The sequence below is a fragment of the Neodiprion fabricii genome, chromosome 6 (genome assembly GCF_021155785.1).
Source record: "Neodiprion fabricii isolate iyNeoFabr1 chromosome 6, iyNeoFabr1.1, whole genome shotgun sequence".
NCBI classification, from domain to species: domain Eukaryota; kingdom Metazoa; phylum Arthropoda; class Insecta; order Hymenoptera; family Diprionidae; genus Neodiprion; species Neodiprion fabricii.
Genome location: NC_060244.1, coordinates 7,640,386 through 7,663,408, shown reverse-complemented (window position 1 = coordinate 7,663,408; position 23,023 = coordinate 7,640,386). Strand labels below are relative to the sequence as shown.

The 23,023-nt window shown below is 42.6% G+C and overlaps 2 protein-coding genes across 3 annotated transcripts; both read right to left on the bottom strand.

The window, feature by feature from the left end:
• Positions 1 to 109: 109 nt before the first annotated feature.
• LOC124185331 (heart- and neural crest derivatives-expressed protein 2-like) lies at positions 110 to 11,193 on the bottom strand. Of its 2 annotated transcripts, XM_046575999.1 has the most exons (4): positions 10,702 to 11,193; positions 8,442 to 9,031; positions 4,692 to 4,869; positions 110 to 198 (listed from the first exon to the last, which is right to left on the bottom strand). In XM_046575999.1, the coding sequence occupies exons 1-3, from the start codon at positions 10,802 to 10,804 to the stop codon at positions 4,741 to 4,743; spliced, it is 822 nt and encodes a 273-aa protein (XP_046431955.1). In that variant the 5' UTR covers positions 10,805 to 11,193; the 3' UTR covers positions 110 to 198; positions 4,692 to 4,740. The 2 variants fall into 2 exon arrangements, with proteins under 2 accessions (XP_046431955.1, XP_046431954.1); XM_046575998.1 differs by lacking the exon at positions 110 to 198 and having other exon boundaries at positions 1,982 to 4,869.
• Positions 11,194 to 13,665: 2,472 nt separating this feature from the next.
• Positions 13,666 to 17,701, bottom strand: LOC124184299 (heart- and neural crest derivatives-expressed protein 1-like). Its single transcript, XM_046573846.1, has 3 exons — positions 17,286 to 17,701; positions 16,492 to 17,177; positions 13,666 to 13,864 (listed from the first exon to the last, which is right to left on the bottom strand). The coding sequence occupies exons 1-3, from the start codon at positions 17,365 to 17,367 to the stop codon at positions 13,745 to 13,747; spliced, it is 888 nt and encodes a 295-aa protein (XP_046429802.1). The 5' UTR covers positions 17,368 to 17,701; the 3' UTR covers positions 13,666 to 13,744.
• Positions 17,702 to 23,023: the final 5,322 nt, after the last annotated feature.

Sequence of the window (23,023 nt, the reverse complement as noted above, 5' to 3'; positions counted from 1 at the left end):
TCCGATAATACACCTTCGCATCACCATTCACGGACCACTCGATACCGACGAGCTGTTTTCCCCCGATACTAATCATTTTTAAAGTCAAATCGAGAGGCTTGCTTCTTCTCCTCATTTCATAAACTAGCGTTGTTTACCTTTTACACCGTACATCGCCGCGTAGCTGATAGTCAGAGGGTGAAAGGTGACTCGGCGAATCTGTGAATGTAAACTAACGTAAGTGTTTGTGACTCTGCTCCGAAACGCGTAGAATTTCATCAATAACACCGGGTTTCATTTACCGCTGATCCTTCTCGGCATCCGTTTGTACGTTGGCTTGTCTCAGAGCCCATTCATTCTACAATTCTAATCGTAACAGTTGAACGAGTGTGTGGTGCGAGTGTGTAGACAATGACGAGGTTTCGTATTAGAATCGAGGTTGCATCGAGAGCTTTTCAACTTTTGTCAACAATTTTGCGCAGTAAGGCAGAACGAACTGTTTTAAATTCACAGTGCATAGTGTCAAATGTGAACTACGAGGGAACAGAGCGTTGTAGCAAGACAGGAAGTGGACTTCTCAACATTCGGTGAGTTGTACAGACATTTTATACACACGCATTTTGTATGCTCTGTGAAAATGATCACCGTACCGACTTTCGATCGTCAGAAAATCGTACCTATTGCGTTTTGCAACTTTCAAAGGAGGAACAAAATACACCTGAAAATGGGATTGTGCTCGGGAGACGGGTGATAACGGAAACAATTGAAAGTCGGCGACGTGGATTTCTCGACGTATTCGCGTACCCCATACGGCGTAACGAATGAACAGATTTAACGTCGAGCTTCGCGCGAGGCGTCGAATTTATGCGTAACGCTTTCCCCGGCTATCAGTCGCGGGTTAAACTTGTCAATTATCCAATTCAATCTGAGGATCAACCAATCAACCCCTTACGCTATAAATACCCTTTCGATTCTCCTCGCTTGACCATTGGGTCTTGGCAGCTCGCGGAGTAACGACGCGACGAGCGAGCTTTTTCACTACAATTCTTAAACTCTGGTCGAAGCTTCGTGCACGACTCATGTTTTTTTTTTTTACTCACGGTATTATTGTCTCTGCGTCATAAATTTATCGAAAATTCACTCCTAATTGTTTAATAACGCGTAATTAACTTTGATGTTAATCGTGGAAGACTGTTATGAGGATCTAGTTTGTAAAATAGTCGCCACAAAACGTAACCAAAAAATTACGTTGTATCGACTATTTCGACTACTCGTTTAGGAGATGCTGTAAATATGTTAAAAAAAAAAAAAAATACAAAAAATAAAAACCAATGAGCAAATTGCTTTATGCGGTGGCAAAATTATTTTCCTGCATATTAGTCACGGTATTAACGTCAGACTGACGTGAGTTGGATTTCCCATGCAGACGGAATAAGGGATGCTGAATGTATGTCGTTATTTTGATTCGTGGGCGTAGCCGAGGGTAGGAATAAGAAGACAACCGGTATGCCGATGCAAGTGAAAATAAATGGAGATTAACGCTTTTACCAATTACGGGATGAACTTGTAGACAAGTATAGAAGCGTGAGACACGAATTCCCACCTTCGGTATTTCGGCCGGGCTTCAAAAGATCCCAGGTACCGCCCGCCGATGAAAAACTACCCCTAATTACGCGAGCAATTAAAATAACGGGACGCGTATCCAGCGTCGAATAATCAGTATAAGGGTGGCGGTAACCCGACGACAGGAAAAACGTCACTTCTTTATCTAATAATAGCGTGCCTCGCATAGTGTCGCCCGTTTGGAATGCAGATTTATATCTCAACCCGGTATTTGAACCTCGAAGTTGAGGGTGCAGGGGTGGCCGCGATGGGATGAAGAAAAATTTCCGTCTTTTTTCCGGCCTCGAGTCTTCGATTCGAATCGTCGATGAAAACGAAAGTGCAAGGGAACAGTGAAACCGCCGTAATAATTCTCATACACTCGGAACGCCTTTTTTAACGTTCACGTTTATTTCACACACATACGCTATGTAACAATGTATACATACACATGACGCTGTTTACGCAATAAATATCAAAATAGCCATAAATGAATAATAATTGTGGAAAATAAGTTAAATAATTCTATAAATATGTATATATTATCCGCGAATATTATCACTTTTTACCGCTCAACTCTTTGCTTAAAAATTTATTAACCGTAGAGCTCCAAGTCCACGATGATATTCGGCGGGTTTCGTGCGAATTCTAGTGCCTGTATAACACATTGGTGTAAGACTTAATTGCCACTAAAGATAGATAGCTAACAATGTACATATGCGGGTGAATTTTAGTCACTAGATATTTATTGCTATCGGCATATATTACCGTATATGCAGCAGTTATACTTCAAACCAGGCGTGCCCTGGCTCTGCTTGTCGATAAAAATAACTTATAATACTTGCATAATTATATGTAATATGTATCTGCGTGTATTATATTATAACTTTACACATATTACGTAGTATTTGAAAATTAACAAAGAACGAAGAAAAATGAACTGGTGATTCCACCTTTTCCGACTCGGCACCTTCGAGAATGCATTTTATATATATATATTTTTTTTTAATTATTCTCGATGGTGATTTGTTGCTCATGCGACCGATTTTGTTTCATTATTTGGCATTTCAACGAACAGCATCGTCGAATTTTTCCTTCGATAATGTCTAACGTATCGCAATAAAATGCCAAAATATATTTAGCTTTCTAATTATTTTACCTCAGAACCGCGTGATTCCAATTCTTATTGAATAATCGTCCGGCGAGCTGATTTTTATTATTCCAATTTTGCGAAAGTTTATTATTTTTATTCGAGCAAGATTAAATTCCATTCCGTATCAGAATTCTGCAAAAGTTCAACTAGCGAGAAATGTTCATCACGAGAAGGAGGAAGATATCAATATTTATTATAACGATGGAGATTTTTTTTTATTGCATTAAGCTTGGAAATAGCTGTATATTTGTTACTTTATACTGTAAACGATCACGAAGCTGTATAAAAGTTTATTGGAAACCGATAAATTAAACCTGAATAAATATGCTATCAATATTTGTGTATCGATAATATAGTTTTAGTATGCGACATGGTAATAAATACTGGCTTCACCATACAGTAATAAATTGTCCTCTCAGTGTTGAGCCAAAATATAATCGAAGAAATAGAATTCAGATAAAAATTTAGTTGAAGAAACGATGGAAATTAAAACATTACGTAACCCGCGGTAAAAAGTTTCGTCAAACAGTTTCAGGTGAAAAGTCTGTTTGTTGAATTTACAAAAAGCGAGCTACATATGTTTATTGCTTTTTTTAAAAGCTGAATTATCGGCACACTAAAAATTTTCATGCATGCAAATTTCCGATTCGCGTTAATTAAAACCTACAGCTGCCGTCAGCGGTGAGTCGATGAATCATTTGAGCAAAACTATACACTAAATCATGACTTGGAACGTTGCGAGACTTTTGGCGCCGTAATTACGACTCGGAGATATCGAATTTACCAGAACCCGCGCGTAATTGATGTCTCGTTGAAAAAGTGAAGAAGAAAAAGTGACTCACAGGATTTAAACCTCGCGGTATCGGGTGTCTTGCATCACCATAAACTCTGTCCCCTTCGTCAATAGTAATATTTCAAAACAGAAAGTACGCTTTACTATCGTAATAAGCAACGATTTCACGACCAATTTCAACTTGATATCTGCACACTTTTCAAATTGATGCACAGTGAAGCGGACCTGCTCGAACATCCGTCCGCTCACTTTACGAGCTTTTCTTTAATCTTCAAACCAATCGTTTGTTTTAGTTGATTTCGAGCTCGCTTTTCCGCGGTGTCTATTTTTCCCAAGCGACGCTTGCGTCGAGATACCCGCGGAAAAAGGGATTCCCTGGACCACCTAACGTTGATTCGTAATTTATGTCGCACTCGCGCTCGCCAGAGATATTTATGAAGGAAAATTCAATGACAAATGTTTCCCCGTATAATTCAACCAGCTGCCCGCGATTTCTTTTGCCACGCCGCGGTACAGTGCATTATAATTTTTCCGGACGATTCGAGTGGAAGGATCGATGGAAAATAAAAAATTATTGAACCAGCCGGGTGAACGTGAAATTTATGTATCTTCCTCCGTGAAACGCGACCTCATTGCAAAAGCTGTTCGTTTTTCAAAACTTTAGACAAGTAATAAAAATTCCTACGTCGTGACGTTGTTAAAAATCCTGGGTACAACGAAATTATAGCAAATCTTAGGACGATTGAAACTGCTCGTAAAAGTTGAAATATACAGTCAAATTCCACGACGATTTATAAAAAATCGTAGGCACTATGATTTTGTTGGGAATATTTTTTTTACGGTAGGTATATCTATTGAGGTCGAATTAGCTGATCTTTTTTCCCAAATTCTGCAGGGTCGAAAATTACTGACGAAACATATTATGAAGTTGAAGAAAACAATTATTCTTCCAAGTGATGCTTCCGAACAAAGACAAATTTAAGAAAAAAATATGAATCAGCTTCGTGGTCGTGCTTGTTGATTTTAAATGATCGTTCGTTTCTCGTGAGAACGATTTATTCTCCAAAAAATGGCCCTCTTAGAACCGAGGCGAAAGCGTGAATGCTCTCTCATTTTTGTGACATGTCCGCACTTGTCTATCACGCCACCTTGTTTGTCACATACCCAGTTCGTATAAAGTAGGATGAATCTCAGGCTGTTCGTGGTAATTAGGCTATAATCCCGGAGGCTGTTCTTGCTTTAATTCCAAGGCCCAGACGTGCTGAGGCCATCCCGTTCTTCCTTTCGTACGCCTCGTTTCCTCAACAGGTTCTTGAGATATCGCTTCCTGACTTTGATCAACCTGCAACGAGACGCATACTTTGAACTGATATTTATACGATTGGCATTTTTTTCGTTTACTCGTGTTTCAGCGTTTGACGACGAAAATAATTAATGACTCAATTTAACCCTTACGCTGCACACCTCCTGTGTATAACACTGGTGTCACACCGGGGTCGCTGGAGACCCCACGTCACAAATCAATAAGTAAAAAACGGTGATATCGATTCGGATAACTTGAAAAAATCTAGGGACACTCTTTAACTATTATATTTCAAGGAAAATTAGTTATGTTTAGCGTAATGAAATTTTAAAAATGAAAACAATTCCTTGAACAACGAAATACCGGGAAATCGATTAGTCGACTCAAAAAATCATGACTCGTTGAATTTTCAATATTTTCAGCTGAGAACTGATTGAGTAACTCTCGAGACACAGGGATTTAAAAAAAAAAACATGGAGATAATGCGCGATGAAAAATACATATTTATATGAGTGAGTGAAGTTGAATTTTTGGAGAGAGAATGAATTAACGATTTTTACGATATTTCATTATTTCTCAAGCATCATATCAAACTGTTTTGGATGTTTTTCATGTGGAATTTACGGTGAACACGCATCGGGGTCATTTTGACCCCGGTGTACAGCGTAAGGGTTAACCATTATGAAAAGTAATTTCTCTAAAAATTAGCGTCTAATATACATATATTGAAGTCAGAAGACCTACGATTACAAAAAATTCTATGATATGAAAGGTTTTGACGACATTCCGAGAGTTTCGCGGCAATTTGAAATTACAAAATGCTTTCTAAGAATAGTGAATAAGAATAGTAGTTTTTTTTTGTTGGTATTTTACGAAACAAACAAACAATTATATATGTATAATTATTTATACATCCCCTTATTTGAGGGCCGCAAAATTTTTCATTGGGACGCCCCCCTGATCTGTTCCAAATCATTGAAAAAATAAAATCAGTGCAAAGTTTCAAGCATCTACGTCAACTGGAACACGTGCCTCTAAGCTCCGAAAGATTTAAATGTAAAATACATGTGGTTTTGAAATTTTTACGGTTTGTTCCTATCATTATAAGCAATAACTCTGCTAAGTTTCAAATCGGTCCCTTGATTTATACCTCGACTTATACCAAATTCATGCAAAACGTAATAACTGGTTATAACACGTAGTTTACATTAAAAATTATCGGGGCTTAGAGGCACGTGTTTCATTTGTCGTAGAGGCTTGAAACTTTACACTTATTTTATTTTTTTAATGATTTGGATCAAATCTGAGGGGCGTCCGAATGAAAATTTTTCCAACACCCAAACAGGGACCACCATAATACATATATATAATAATGAAAAATGTGAAAAGAAGCGTGTAGCTGAAACAACGTCGGTTTGCGCTATTTATAAATTCGTTAAACACTATCTAAAGGGTGTGGATAAAGTATATAGCGCGAGATATGCAACGCTAAAATAATATACTATATAAGGTAGTAATAAAGACGCCACATGCATTGAGTGGTTTTTCAGTGAGATCTAAGTGCGCGACTTCAATACTTATCAAAGCAAACAAACGGTTGGTTCATACTTTTTTTCCATATAGCTTAAACACGTATTTGAAATAAGTGTCGAGCTTCTCGTAGAGCCCAAGACGAATCAAGCCTCACAGCTGCCTCGGTTCGCTTCAACCTTACACTCCGTTCCCACGTTTTAATTTGAATATACGCACACGTCCATTTTCCGACTTTTTTCCTTCTTCCTATCAGGATCATCATTTATTTTTTACCATCTAATGTCTGCGCGAATGATTCTCAGCTGATTGGCACGCTGTGTAGATATGTACGTTTATTTTACTCTGTTCATAGATACAGTTTGTATTTTCGAACATTCTTCGAAGAGGGATCTTATCTTTTGAATCAGTCTTACTGCGTCGTATAATTGTTTTGCATTTGGAGCATTATTGAGCTGCTTCATATTCTTGAATGCAAAAATCGTTGCGTCCTCAACAGAGATAACCACCCACGTTCCGAATGTTGGCAAAATTAATTGGATATACTTTATACACGTCTGCTTATACATGCGGTCACGTGCAACGGGGTGAAATAACAGACGTGGAAAATATTTCAATAGGGATGTATGCTACTTCCGCCGTGCGTTGGTGGCCTCTAACGACGTTTTAAGAGTAGCGTTGAACAGACCCCGCGGTATACCCTAATTTAACAACTCGAAATGACTGTACCGAATAATCAGTGTAATTTTCAAGCTGTCAGCAAACCAGCTACCATTTTCTTTCTTTTTTTTCACCCTTGTTTGACCGACGTTCATGGTCCGACTATTATCCTCTCTTCCGTTATTACCTACTTTGTAAAAGCGTACATAAACGATTTCTAGCGAACGGTGTTCATTTTTTTCTCTCCCGTCAGAGAACATCATTGAAAAAGATCAAACCGGACGTGAAACGTAAAATTAAGACAATTGACATCGTAGGTACGTATAGCGGGAATTGATTTGGCAATGATACGAATTGATAAAACTGAAACATATCGCTGCAGCAATTAATTATAGAATTTATACTACCCAGCACATGAACAAATTTACGAAAGCTTTCACGAACCTAACGTGTACTTATGTACCATGAGTAACTGCTCCGCTTTCTTCTGCCAAGCTGCGGTCATAGATCAGACGATGTCTTTTCAATCAGAGCAATTATGGCGCTGGAGATGGCTAGTGATTCTGGACCGAGATATCGGTACAGCCATTGTGCGATGCGTTGAGATCGGTCAAAAGATAAGGGATAATTGTATTTGATTAGAAAACAAGATAAGATGATATTCCGGTAGTGAGTGACTCCGGCCTTCCGAATTTCGCGACATATTGCGATTTTAGGGGACATGCTGCGGTCCCAAGGGATGGAGATATTACCCTGCACCAATGAAGAGTAATCAAGAGTGCTTTTATCCATCTCTCTTCTCGTCCCTGCACGGTGTAGGGTGTTAATTGAATTATCATCTACTCGACGTTGACTTATTTCTCATGGAAGGTTCGCGGACAATACAAGAGGTACAAAAAGAAACAATTTCAACCCGGTCGTTTCACTGCGACTCAAACAATTCCCAACAATAGTACTGTATGCTGACAAGATTCTCCAAAATCATGCAAAATATGCCCCTTCGGTTACATTCGCAACAGCGCATCGCTCTATAAACTTGGGTCACGTGACACGAAACTTCAACATCCCATTGAAATTTAGGTCAATGAATTGGACCCAATCTGAATCCGATTTCAGTATTTATCAATCATAAGTGGTGTACTGCAGGAAGTGCCAATATAGTTTTAAAACGATTCAAAGAAAAAATTGTGCTTCATTGGGTTAAATTTTTGTATGAATCCTGACTCGAGGAAAAATTTGATACTTAGAGATTACGATGCACCATAGAAAGATCTACTCAGTGAATGAATTGTGTAGTCCAGTCAGCGCGCAGGGTGATCCGCACTTTAGTTGTCTCGACCTGGTTCCACTTACCTCGCATCGCTTCTTCTCGCAATGTCACTCGTACTAATTCCAATTTCAAATTTTACAGTTCAACTCACCCCGGATTGCTTGGACCGCCTGCTGCCGGGTACGAGTTCCGCCCTGAAGGTGGCCGGAGGTTCGTCGCTGTCCAGGACCGCTGTGAGGTAGCCGATGTAGGAGCAAGCGAGCCTCAGAGTTTTGATCTTGGACAATTTGGTGTCGGCCGGGACGTTGGGAATGCAATCTCTGAGGTCGGCGAAAGCGTTGTTTATACTCTGCGTGCGTCGTCTCTCCTTTTTGTTGGCAGTGTTCCTCCTCTTGACCGGTCTCACCGGGGTCCCGAGGCTGAAGGACGAACCCTGACCCGCCGATGTTGAGCAGGGCGCGTAGTCCTCCCGGATTTGACCATCGACGACCTGGTCGTGGTACCCGACGCCGTAATGATTGTGCGAGGCTACGACGTGGCTCTGGTTGTGATAGGTGTGGAGGTGAAACGCCGCCGGGGGATCCGTTATCCCGAGCTCCTCCAGGCACGGTGGAGTGTCCGAAGTGCCCGGACTTCCGGAGCCGGAACTGCCCCCGGATATTCCCGTCGCGTCCATCGGACTCCAGTAAGAACTATCGGGAACGGCGTGACAGTCCATGGCTGGAACAACGGCGCTTCCACCTGCAACGGATCAGCCCAGGGTGTCTTTCTACGAGTCGAAGAATCGTGAGGATCGGGCCCGATCGAAGAAGGTTGGAGAATCGACCCTCGGACCTCGCATCTTTACGCTATCGCAACGGGATTTCAACGCCGTTCGAACGGCTGATTTACAACGCCTCGTGTCGTGCAACTCTTACCGAGGTTAAACTCCGACTGGGATGATGATCGTGGCGATGTGCGAGCCGAACGTCGCTATCATGCGAAGTAAGTATGCTATACCCTACGCGTATGTATGCGGGATGGACGAGCTGATGAAGATTGGTGAGTAGGTAGGTTTAGTCAGGCCTCGACGTACGGGAGAACCGTATCTACTTCTGGCCTAAGAATAACGCTACGAAGGTGCTGGAAATCTAGCGTGTTTATACCACTACCCCGTGCAGCGAGGAAACGATAGGTGTTCTGGCCTCCGTCACTCCGAGAGTTTACAAAGCTCACCGCGCGGCTAGATATCCTACGGTAGGTATTCCGGCTGCTTTAACACCCTCGAGTTGCCTCGTGACGCGTGCCCGCGATACTAGGGGAACCGACTTTTTCTTCGTTCCGTACCTACTTCGATTGCTGGTGCAAGGAGAACGCGTCGCGAGTTCACAGCCGTAACCCCTGCTCATTTTTATTTATTTGTATATTTTTTTGTTTTGTTTCTTTTCCAGTATTTCCGTTTTTTGCCTCGCCGCGATGTAAACGAAAATTTTCAACGCTATGTGGATTACGCGATAATTCGGAATGTTAAACCTCGTTCCGACACGAGTCCACGTTCCGCGATGTCAAGTGTGAGGTATGAATTATTATTTCATGTTTTGGCGGGGAAATTGGGCTAATGACGTTTGCAAAATTTCGTTTTACTCGAATGGAAATATGTGCAGAGTATCGATTGCAAATTATTATAATATTTTCTAAACTTCATTGCAAATGTACTGTACATTCTCGTTGACGTTTGAACATCCCTCTTCTTGCTATATAATTCGCAATTCGAGCATGAAGTAAAGTTTTCATTTGACTGAAGTTCATTTGAACTGCTCTTGGCACGCGATGCACAAAATTTTGAGAACGGTATTTGACTCGACGTTTTTACGTCTATGTTAGTTACAATATCCCCAAACACTTAGCATCGATTCACCGTACTGTAAAAAAAATTATTCTGAATATCTGAACGTTCATCAAAGTTTAATAGATTTATTATCGTGAACTTTCTACGCAACGCTACCTTCAGATAACTTCGTTAATTGACCGTTATGACATTATATACACGATCTTAGGCACGTATCAGGTTCAAAAGCTCTTCAATTAGTTTGAATAACGCTGCTACGAATAATTTGATATCACTGTTAGGGTTTGCCTTCGTAAATTCCGACAAAACTTGGCATGAAATTTCTTGCTTCTATCCTGTACGTCACTGAAAACCGAGATATGCTTTTTTCGAATTACCCTGAAGATCGGCACCTCCCAGATTCAAGTATATTACCATCACCTTTTCTAAAACGACATTGCTAATTTATGAAAAACCAAATCACCTGCGATTTTTCATCAAAGTTGAAATTTGTTTTTCGGATATAAAAGAATCCGGGATATCGACGACAGGGTGGGGAAAAAAACCTGAACTCTCGCAATCCAACTTATCGCTTTTTACTAACCTTGCCGATGCGCAGGTACGGTATAAGCGTTTGGTTGAAAACACTGATTATGGGCGTAATAATTATCGAGCTGGTTAACGTATCCGTCCAACATGGCAGCCATTATGGTACACGCCTTTGTTCAAGAACGATCAATTACCCGGCGGCACTTGCGGGTGTCTAAAAGCGGTGCACACTCTAAAGTCACCGCAAATTCGACAGTCGTAGAGAAAAGCTGTTCGACAACGAGTACAATGGGTTCAAGTTGACCGACGGTTCTTGACCGTTGTTGCAAAGCCCAATTTATCTTCCGCTGGTCTTCCCCGACTAATGGATTCGCATATTTTGACACTTTTAACCGGAACACACACCAATCGCGCCTTTGGCGACTTGCCCGCTCGACGAGCGACGGTGACGTAAAATTAACGATACTTTAACGATTCGACTGTACCGTCGTATGCACATACGCCCGATGGCCGGAATGACAAATGAATATCCTCCGGCCGCGACCATCTGCGATGACTTTCCTGCGACACCCACACCGCGAGGTGCTGTACGCGGCTTCATTCTCAGCTCCGGCTCGTCCGCGTGCGCTTCGGAAGCTCCGCCTTTTCCCTTTATTCCTCCATATCTCTCGCCCCCTCTCTGAACATCAATTTATAGGATTAACCTTCTCCCCCCGTCTCTCTCCACCCGGGGTTCCCTCTCTCCCGTGACATTCTCTCTTTGTCTTCGGTCACGCGGTCCATAATGGGTCATAACTCTCCTCCGACTACCACCCCCTGCATACCACCTCCGTGTATACGATTGAGGTACCAACGACCGTAATACGCGTCGCTTCCGATGAACGAAGGGGCGAAGAACGCGACGTTTTGCAGTCGAGCTTGCGGCACGTTGGCACCAAAAGTCACATAACTTATCCCAACCGGCGACGCGGAGTTGTCGCATTAGTGTCAAATATCTTCAGAACCGTCCGCTTGCGGAACGGAAAACTAGCCATGGTCAAGAGTCCGATACTCAAGGGGTGGTTCCCTGACCGATCCGGTCAGCCCCGGAACAACTGGAGCAGAGAGAGAGAGAGAGAGAGAGAGGACGAAGGAGAAACGTGCATCTTCGTCGTTGACAAATAGGGACTCTTTCCGGGCTGCTGCCTTCCCGCGGGCGGGAGTGTCAGCTTTGTAATTGCCGATGTAAACTTTCCGGCCCCCTTCTCGACGATCCGAAGCCGATCGGGTTCCTCGATGAAACCGTTGACGGACCAGCGCCGATATAGGCAGGTAGTTTCGGTCTCTTGTTTGTGCCATGGTTAAACATTCGCACGGTGAAGAGGAGCTCAAAGTCGCGATCGAATCGACTCATCGGTAAACAAATTAAAATAAAATCATGATATTATACTCTCAGGGCATTAATTGGAGACTGACAAATGCGGTCACGCGGTTCCCTAATTACTTTGTGTCTCATAGAGGATCGTTTATATGCCCTCGTACACTGTGTCGAGTATGCACACCTATATGATACATACGTAGCGCGATGTGCGACACGCTCTATAGTCTATGGTATGTATATGGCAAGACACGCGATGAGGTTTGATATATTTGGATTGGTAAGGACCGCTATCGACGACGCTCTGAAAGTTCTGCGTCAAATATTTACTCACTCCTCTGATCATGCGAGTTTTGTACGTTGGCAGGGTCGAATTCTTATCCCTCCCCCCTCCTCCACCAACACTTTTTAAGTTCTTTTTTATTTTAACCAGTGGCACCGTCGCGTCGTCGCGTTACATCTACGTTGGTCATTTCGGTCCCCGTTATAATACCGAGGCTCGATCTTCTCAACAGTTCGGGATTCGTTCAAATGACGAGTGATTTTATTTGAATAGATCTAGTTGCCGAGCGATTAAACGGCAGTTAATCCGCAACATTCCATCTCTAAATGAGATTATAGACTTTTTATTTTTATTCCCTCCTTGTGTTTTTTGTTCTCCTCTTCTATTTGTCGAACCTTCGAAGCTGCACACACTTACGTTTCTCAGATAGTTTGGGGGAGAAAAAAATGTGCGCGCTCACACTTGTGTACGGTCCGAAAGGAAACAAAATTTCGACAGGCGCCCTTCTGCAATTGATACCCTCAATTGTCCCTTTGCGTCCGTCGGTTTTGGGTTACGTCAGAATTCTGGCGCCAGGCCATGCGCCGCAGCATGACACGAAATAGGCGTCCTAAAAAATCTCTCCTATATGCTTCCCACTCATCCCCTGACCTATAGTTCCAGTTCTCGTATTTATTCCTTACCCTTGTCTGTGAAGAACTTAGTTTTCGGTGCAATTATAGTCGTAGCCGGATTTTGTAAAATTTTGTCTAATTTTCCGCCTAGACGAAAGTCTTTTTATTCGTACATAATTTTCAAACACAACGAGCTTACTGTGTTTATCCATTTATTGCCGTGACATCCAAGCCTCGAAAGCACGTTGATCTATTACGCGATGTTTACTGTACTTACATCGCGTTAATCATTTTCAGACACCTGTTAAATCTCGCCTAACTTGACGTTTCTTCAACGATTCTTCTGCAAGGTTCAGAATTCTTGATGTTGAGGTATAAACTATTATGGGAAAGAAAACGGCCGGTAAACAGGGTATTTCAAATGACTTACTCACATTCGTATTAGTCTTCACTCAATAATGTATTTTTATTTGTTTTCATTTTATTTTTCTTCTTGTTTTATTTTTTTATACAAAATTTTACAAATACGTAACTCTCGAAAATTATACTCCCTTAACTCTATGCACAATCGAATCATATACAGTAATACTCTTTGGTAGGTAAAAGTATAATTCAGAGAAGAAGATAAAATGCACGGAATGAAAAAAATCGATCCAATTAACTTCTTATTTACATACATACATGTACACGAGAGTAGTAATATACAATCGGTATTATTTACAGGTACGATTACTTTTTTCTTTTTTTTTTGATTTCTTGTAATACACAGTTCGTCACGTGTCGCGAAAATTCTCTTGTTCCCGATCAATCAACTCCTCGACTCTTTCTCTGCGGCGTCTTTCAGTCAGGCCTGAGGTTCCTGCTTCAGTTCCAAGGCCCACATATGCTGTGGCCATCCAGTTCTACCCTTACCCTTGGGGCCTTCTTCTTGCACCAAGGAAGTGCTCTGACCGGAAGTCTCGATCTGTAAGACAGTTGCAAAAAACAGCAAGTTTAGCGTCTTTACGAATCGAAATAATTCACGGTTTGCCATTGAACTTTAATTTTCATGCCGAAAAAAATTTCAGGAGACGTGGGTCTGTATGCCTGTAACGCGGGCGGGCAAATCGTTGGAAATTACCAAGAGAAACCTTAAAAACCTGCTCAACAGGCTTAATCTGTCTAGCTAGGATGAGGAATTGTTACGGAAGCGGTCTGACCGTCAGGTGAAAAACACGGAAGCTAATCGCCCCCCTCCGAAGACCTCCCATGTCGCGAAACTAACCTTGCTAACAGAAAAGAGGTCCAAATTTCTGACGCGTTTATACCCATTTCTGCCGACAAATCATTCGACCGCACAAGGCGATCGTAATTTGCGATGATGCGACTTTCGAAATAAGATGCTGCGGATATATAATTCCTGATATTATCTTCATTCTGTCCTTCTCACTGGCTAGAAAACTGAATACCGTAAAACAAAAAGCTCTTCGTTGAACGAAAATCATCAACCTTTAGGCTTTGAGGCAAGGAAATTATCGTAAAATCTTGAAAGAGATTAATCGCGGAATATCGGAATTTGTGATTATTGCACGTCTAGGCACGCTTTTCGTGCTTCGTAAAAGGTTATACAAAATACAGGACCGCTCCCGTTTTGCATCTTTGTCAGGAATAAAAAAAAGGTTTTAGATTTATCGCGTCGAGTAGACAATCCGTCTTGAGTGTTGGTAAAATATATTTTTTGTAGCATAGATTTTTGTACAAGAGTTTATACTTTCGTTTCGCATCGAACATTCTCTCAAATTTCTTGATTCGTTCAGCATTTTTTTTTTTTTATGTTATGTTTTCAAACTTTCGGCTTGAACTTTGAGTTGAAACATAAAGTGAACAAATGATTGAAAATTTAAATCCTCATACCGTCGTTTGTGAGACAGATGTTTCTGACAGAGCGGCGATATGGGGAATTACAAATTCGTGTTCATAAGTATGTAACCGAGGTATTCCGTCGCACTCGTAGACAAATACTCGTGGATGAAACAGCTTGAGTCAGGCTGCGGTTCGTGTTTACTTTCGGCCAGTGTACTGCGAACGCTAGCAGCTTTATTAAGTTGTTGTAAACAGTGAAAAAAGCAAGAGGGTCACACTACTCGAGCTTGATACTTTGTTGGGTGAAGTGCTAACCAACCTTTCGTCGAATCTCGGGACAATTTTCATCTCAAATCAATCAACGCGGTTTACCGCGACAAGCACGATGCCAGAGATGTAGATAAATTTTTTTAATTACAACACGCGTCCGTCGGAATGTGGCGGTTGATCTACGCGTTTAGGCTGTATCAATAAATAATCGGCATTGTGACATAATTTTACCGACTGTAATCATCTGCAGATGGCTTTATTCTTTCTTTCCTTTTTTTCTCTTTTTTTTTTAATCACATTACACCTTTGAGCGTAAACGCGATTTACGTTATATTTCTCCTTGAACGTATTTATGTTAGCCAATCGCAATCGCCGGTTTGTTTTTGAATGATTTTAACGCAATTATCTGGAAGCTTGCGCCATTTTTTACACTCGTTTGGAACAAAAACAAATTTAACGCAGCATGACGAAAGCTTCGCGATATGAACTTCTGGGCGAGAAAAAGAGCCTCACATTGCGGACATTTGCGACTTGTTATGACCCTGAGATTTTTTTTCTAAATGCGCTTTTAGATCAGAATCTTGCAGAGCATAGAGATAAAGCTGCCGTTTTATTCAACCCAGTTTATGAAATTACGTTGAAACCCAAGTCTCGTCACTTATTCATTGCCGAACTCTGATCTCGTACGCGGTATGAAGATGAGAAAAAATTTCGACGTGCTACCGAGCAGCAAGCGAGTTGAGGCGATGAGTTTTCAACTGGTTTGATTGAGGAAACGGGTAAAAAAAAGAAACGTAGATTCTTAGCACGTTTCGACATTTTGACGCTTGGGCATTTAGAATTACAAGTTCACCGACGTCAATCCTCGGCTCTTCAATATTCTTGTGGTTTTCACATTTTGATTCTAATCTACCGAGCTGGGACAAGCTTAAATAATAAATCGTCTCGGAACGATACTACAACGTAAATTTTATCTCCTCTTCACTTCTTGAGATTTTTCGAAACTTTGTAAAGTACAAAAGTGGCGCGCTTTCTTCGCGCACCGCGTAAATCACCATTTCAACTAATCTCTTGCAACAATTATTAATTTGCGTATAAACAATGGCAGACTAATGTCTCAGATATACCCTCGGATGTTTGTTTTCACGTAATATATGCCCGTGTCAACCACTTTACTCGCTTTATCTACTACGACTACAATTTATGTTCTACTTGTCAACGCGTTAACCCATTAACACTGATGAAAAAAAAAAAACTGCGTAAAGATCGGTTTCTCGTCCTAGTTTAGTGTCTAAACGTTGCCCCGTTGGCACGGCTGAATGTTAAAAATCGTGTCGACGCACGTAGAGCCGAAAAGTTGATGGCAAAAAGAATTCGCCGGAAGACAAAATTACCGCGTGCACGAAATCTCCCTTGGCCTTCATCCCCCATTGACAAACTTTCGAGCCCCGTAAAAAACGTTGGATAAAATGGACTCACCGCGTTTTGTTGAGACTTGTTACGCCTGCTACTGGACAAAATTTCTGCCTTAAAACTCTGCGGTTCCTCTCCCTCGTCGCTGTCGAGAACCGCCATTAAGTACCCAATGTAGGAAGCCGCGAGCCTGAGTGTTTTTATCTTGGAAAGTTTCGTGTCGGTCGGTACGTTCGGTATGCAGTCCCTGAGATCGGCGAAGGCGTTGTTGATGCTCTGGGTGCGTCTTCTCTCCTTTTTATTCGCGGTGTTCCTCCGTTTCGGCCTTACGACCATCCCTTCCCTGACGTCGTGGACGCGTTGAAGGTGGTCGGAGGGCTGCAACGAACCCCCAAGAAATTCGCTCTGCCTAGTCGCAGACTCGGTCTGACAAGCCTGGTACATCAAAGCTGGATAAGATTGGTGCCCCGAGCCACTCGTCATCTGATGGGCGTTGTACTGTTGGTGATGATGATGATGATGGTGATTGTGATGGTGGTGGTTCGTCGTCGTCGTCGTCGTTGACTTCGAGTAGTGCGAGGAATGCGACGAAGGGGAATAGTGCGACGGTTCCTGGACTCCGATCTCTTCGATCAACGGCGGCGTCGAGGCCGCCGGACTTCCGGCCCCCGAACTGCCCCCGGATATTCCGGAATCCGCCGCCGCCCAATACGTCGAATGAACCTCGACCGGGTCCGGAATTCCGATGGGTCCTGAAACGCGTACGAAATACGATGGGAATGAGCGGCGTTGCACGAATTCGAAATTCGATTAAAGACAAGTCAAACACTTGTGTCGTGAAAATTGTATGGAAAACTCACCGTAGGGCAGCTGGGTCATGTAGTTGTACGGCTGATGCCATTGAGGGTAATATTCTGCCTGAGCCTCGTAGCCTCCCAACATTTTTAACGTTCGAGGCACGTCACTGTGGCTCAAACGCGAGAACGAAGATGATTCCGCGGGGGTTGTAACCTCCCCGGGTTACCGAATACGAAGAAATTTCTTATAGCGGAACTTACGGTCCTTGAAAGCACAGTTGCAGAAAAAAAAAAGTAACAAATATATGACTAAAAATTAACGAAAACTAAAAGAACAAATGTGGAGGGTGATTATCGTCACACACGTGTCGAACGGAGGCTGACGTTGCGGGATTTTTCTTTATTAATCTCGGTGAATTTTTCTACCAAAAGGACGCGTGCGCGGCGTGACTGAGAAAACGGTTGGAATGATACTGACGTTAGAATCGGGGATTAACGTCTCCGTTGCTCAGGCTCAACCCGGCTTTTTACCGACGTTGAGAGCTTGCGGCGTGGGTGGACACCTTTGAAGCTCCGCCTGCGGAGGCGGGATCTCGACTCCCACGCAACGGCGTCCCGGTGCCAGGCGTCGACGTATCGGCTGAACGATTCAATTAGTAAATTGGATCGCGTATAGCGTATACGTATATCCGTGTATACTATGTGTGTATGTCGAGTTGTTGTGCCCCCCAACGACGGGCTGCAGTCGAGTAATGCTAGAGTTGTTTTACTTTACGAGCTCGCCATCGTCATATTGTTTTCAGAAACGAGCCACCGATAATGTATTATTTTAATCCTGAAATATAACTATTATTTCACCACATAAATTAGGCAATTTTAAACCTGTTAAATGAATTTTAATCAGGGGATAGCAGAGGCGAGGAAGGGCAGAAGGAAAGTCGAACTACGATCTTGGTTTAGTATGCCGGCAACAATTTTCAACACTTATTAACGTACGTTTTAACGCAACGTCACAGAAATCACTGCCCGAAGGGGCTGACGCACAGCAAATCTAATAATAAATAATTTACCTCAATTGATGTACTCGATTATCGTAATTCTTTACCTTAGTTTCAAACGGAACGATTGAGGAAATGCTCGGTTTAGCTCGAGTCCGTTCTGTCGTTGGTTTTCTTTTCTTTTAGTGAAATTTACTTATGTACTCAATCCTAAGTCTCGTTACTCTCGCCTTCGCACATACATGCGTACATACCGTACGTAATTCTACGGTACGACATGCGGATTTACTCGCTATTACGCGCACAAGTTATCAGAACCATCAGGGAAAAGTACAGCGACGAATGTAAACCGCTGTATTGTAAAATAAATAAATGAAACTGCGAGTTCTATGAAATTTTCAAACTTCACGAAGGTCAGTCATTTCAGTGAAAATTTGTTATTCGTACATTCTTACTCTGTCACTAAGACGATTGCTGATTACACATATGAAACCAATATGAACATTGATTGATTACACGGCTAATTTTATTTTTACGACCGCGAAATTAAGTCACGGATAATACTTTCAAAGCGCGCTATAAATTTGTTTATCCATTTTCACCGTTGATTAATTGACCCTGAAAATCGACTCAGACTGCGATATAATTTTCCGAGTCTCCGCGGAGAAAGTAAATTATAACGATCATGAAACATTATGAGTACGGTTTAATTTCGGGTATCCTTGAAAGTGGGTGAAGCTTGAGCGGATTTATACAAATTTGTTCGTATTACCGAGGGTTCAAAACAGGACGGGAATCTAGCGTCCCCGTAAGTAGTCACGTGTTTCCTCCGAGGGTTAAAACCAGTGTAAAAAGTGAGAGTTCGAGACCGACAAAGCTTCGCGGCAAACGGTAGCGTGAATAAAATTAGTTGGGGAAAAAAAGGCCAAACAACAAGCAAAACGGCGTGACTCGTCCAGGCGGTACAACTCGGCTTCATCCCCCCGGGGAATTAAATACCCCGTCCTGAACCTGTTCGCATAAATAAATTTCTTTCGAGAACCGAACGCGCGTCCGTTTTCTTTTTTTCCCACCACCGTTTGCAGCAAGGTTCACCCCTCGCTTCCTTTTACCTGTTTTGACGAGACTACGCGGGGTGGAATATAAGAAGAATTCGAAAAAAACTTGAAACCACCGCACAAGAAGAGGCCTTCCACTTCACCGCGTGTTTTATAAGGGGACGAAATGATAAATCAGATTATGCGACGGCGTCATAAAACGTCAGAGGTTTACAATTAACGTACGTGCAGGAGTGATGAATGTAAAGACTGCAATTAGCGATAAGACGAACGAACGGTGATGCATGCCGGGCGTGTAATCAGCCAAGAAAGTAGAAACGTCTGGTATTTCGGATCGGACGTTGCCCAGACCAGATGCCATCATCTGTAATTAATGGATTCGACGATCGTCTCTCTGAGTTTCTGCAACTTGCGTCGCGATGCTTACCTTGATCCCGGAGTTTCCTATCAGGTACTACGCATGAGACAAATAGATAGATGGTATTGTAGTATTTATTGAGGTTCCGGGGTCAAAAGCTTCTAAGAACCGCAAAAGAGTACAGTCGGTACAACGGTGGCAATATAAATTATTCTGCATAAGGAAGAAGATTACAGAATTGCAGATAATTTAGAAAGTGGAGTAGGAATAGAAGCGAAGTAAGTTAGAGTGGGCGGAGAGATAATTGGACCGCAAAGTCCTCGAGGGTGCCGGCGTGAAAAATTCTTTTACGACCTTTTCCCATGGTGTAACAAATAAAAACTCACCACTGGCGCCTCATCCATCCAAATTCCACTCCGTTCCGTTTCTTGCGGACTGGCTCATGGCGTCTAAAACTCGCAGGTGTAGCTCCAAGGCGAATTTAAGTCCTTTAAGATGAAACCGTCGATCTTGTTCTCCGCGAACCAATTACCCATCCCTTGACTTTCGCGATCGAATCCCCTTCGGTAATGCCGATTTCTTAGGTCGATTTTAACGGGGTGGTAAAAATGGACCAAAATCCCGAACCGCAGACGGGGAATTCGGTGGGAAGTTTTGAGTTCCAGAGGTTCTTGAAAGCCGGGATTCTCGGAGCTTTCATTCTATCCTTTGACATTTCGGCAGATGCGAGCGAAAGTGAAGTGGCTGTACGTATACGAGGTCGCAGGGTGGCAGGTACCTACACCCCGGAGGAAAGCTCACCCTCTCTCTGTCTCTCTTCTTCTCTCGGTGTGCCTGTGTCAGCATGGATTATGTGGAGGGAGGCCGCGCAGGCGAGGGAGAAAGGTAGAGAAGAAGCTAGATATATATTCCTCGGGTAGAAAGTAGGCAGACGTGGAAACTGGGGTGTGGGAGGCGACGCGCTTCATCTCTTATCAAAGACGAAAGCCGCCTAGCTCCGTCAATAAAGACGTTTCGAGGAGCACAGCACACTTACACCGACTAATTTTTTCACTCTTTGATCTTTGCGCCTGCACGCCGTCGACTCGGAGGTGCGGCTTATAAGCGCGGTTAAATTCACATTATTAGAACTCCGATTAGGAGGCTGGTGGTCTCGCGTGTCTCCCGCTCATCTCGAAAAGAGAGAGTGAGAGAGAGAGAAAAAAGCGGGACATCTCATTAATCGTTAAGCCGTTGAATCAACGTTCGGTTCCGTTCGCTATTCTACGACAATCCCTCTGCGATTGCAGGGATTTAACCATAAAAATAAAATGTCGACTATGTGTCCATAGAAATAATTGTTATACCCATCGAGACCGCTAGTAATAATAACGAAAAACAAAACATTGAAAGTAGAGTCGAGAAATTCGAGTGACAATATTTTTATACCCAAGTTATAACCGATGTTTTACCCAGGGTGAAGATGTCGCGTTCCGTTTCGATACGAGCCCGGTGTTCTGGTCCCGATGTCTGATCTGGTCCAGGGTGAGGAATGCGGCGGTGTCCTGGTGCCTCGGCATCGTGAGGATGGGGCGGGGGGAGGAGGCTTGATAACCGGCGACTATATCTCGAGTCCCCTGGGGGCCCGGTATATCTATTATGAAATAATCGCGATAACTAAGTGAACCAGGGGGCCTGCTGGAACTTTGGTATAATGTATAAGGGATGATGCAGAGGGTGCCTTCATCGAAGTGCGCGGCAAGCCGACGCGACGCAACCCAGAACACCGTGCCTTATACATACACACCTAAAACGCATCTGGACGCTACACGTTATTTGTCGGGAAAACTCTCTCCCCGCAATCAGCGAATATTATCGCGCGTTCGCTTGAATATTGCCGGAAAGCTTTACAGATGAGGCTTGTAATCGGTACCAAAGTCACAAGGTTAGATGAACCGGTTTTGGTCATTCTTACAGCGATATATTCGTCCTACGTGTGTCTATGGTTTACACGGTCATAAATTGTACAAAACGGAAAGGGTTTTTTTTGCAAAATAGAAATTGTATGATGTATGAAAAAATCAGACGTCTGAAACCGTTTAAATTTTGGCAATGAAGCGAGTAATTGGATTTGATTGATTGGTCAAGTTAACTGAAAACAGTTATTCGGTAGATTCGGGGGTGACATTTTCTCAGATAAAATGACGCTCGGTCGATTATTATTACGCCCATGGTCGAATTAGCTTATCACAGCTGATATTTTGATTCCTGCTCGTTTTTCTTCTAACAATAAAAAGAAGAGAAATTGGATGTATAATATATTCCATCCGCTGCTGCGGTAGCATCACTTCTGCACATGCGGGGACGTAAACAAAAATTTTGTCACGGTGATCTGGGCTAGCTCCATCGCCGAAGAGCTTTATGAAAATTTATTTATTTTCTCAAAACGACGACACGCTTTCTTTACTCAGAGACTTTCTTCGCCCTCTAAAGCCATAGAGCTGTGTCCTTAACCCCTGCATAGTGTAACAGACCGACGATAAACCCTCGAGTAGATACACGTTGTTCCGTGTTCTTTCATTCATAATCTTCGCCACGGCTTCATTGCGAGGCCATTCGTATAGCTAAGTCGTGCCTACAATTTTTACACCGAATCGCGGTCTCGCTTGTTTTCAGGCTTGTTCGTAGATTCGGAAATTAATCTACGTCGGTTGAGTATTTTCCTTTTTATCTAGCTGCTAATTTCACGCGTTGTTATTATTACATACATATACACATTATCGTTTTGCTGATAATGGAAACAGAAAAAATTTGGTCGCAGAGGGCTCGTAAAATCGTAGCTCCTTCCTGTCTCCTTTCCGTAAAAACAGTCGTGAAGAAGAAAAGAAAAAAGAAAACACCTTCGTCAACCCTGAAAGGGTGAGAAAATATCACAGAGCTTTGTAAGATTAATCGCGATCACTCCGCGTTTGAGAAGACGACTTCCGCATTCGCGCAGTTTTCAATTCCGCGATTGATCGAGCTTAATGACAGGGACGAATATCGTACAGTCATAGAAATGAAATTTAAGGCCTAGGCGATTTATTCTCACCTATCGTTCGCAGCTGTAGCCCAGATTTCGGGGTCGAATGCCCGGAATCTTGTTGCGGGTTAGTTTCATTGAAACGGGAATTTGGCTCTTATGATTTTATGAATGAAACCCGCGACGCTGTTGAGTAGGAATAGTAAATGTGCGTTACGTGTATATGTATACGAATATACGTGCACACATGTATAGAGACGTGTAAATACGCTGTGCGCGTGCGTATATATAAGATGATTATAAAATAGAGGAGACACGTGTCCAGACAAGGTGTTTACGTTAATGTCTCGAGAAGCGAACGAGGCTGAAACCTATCCTATATGTGC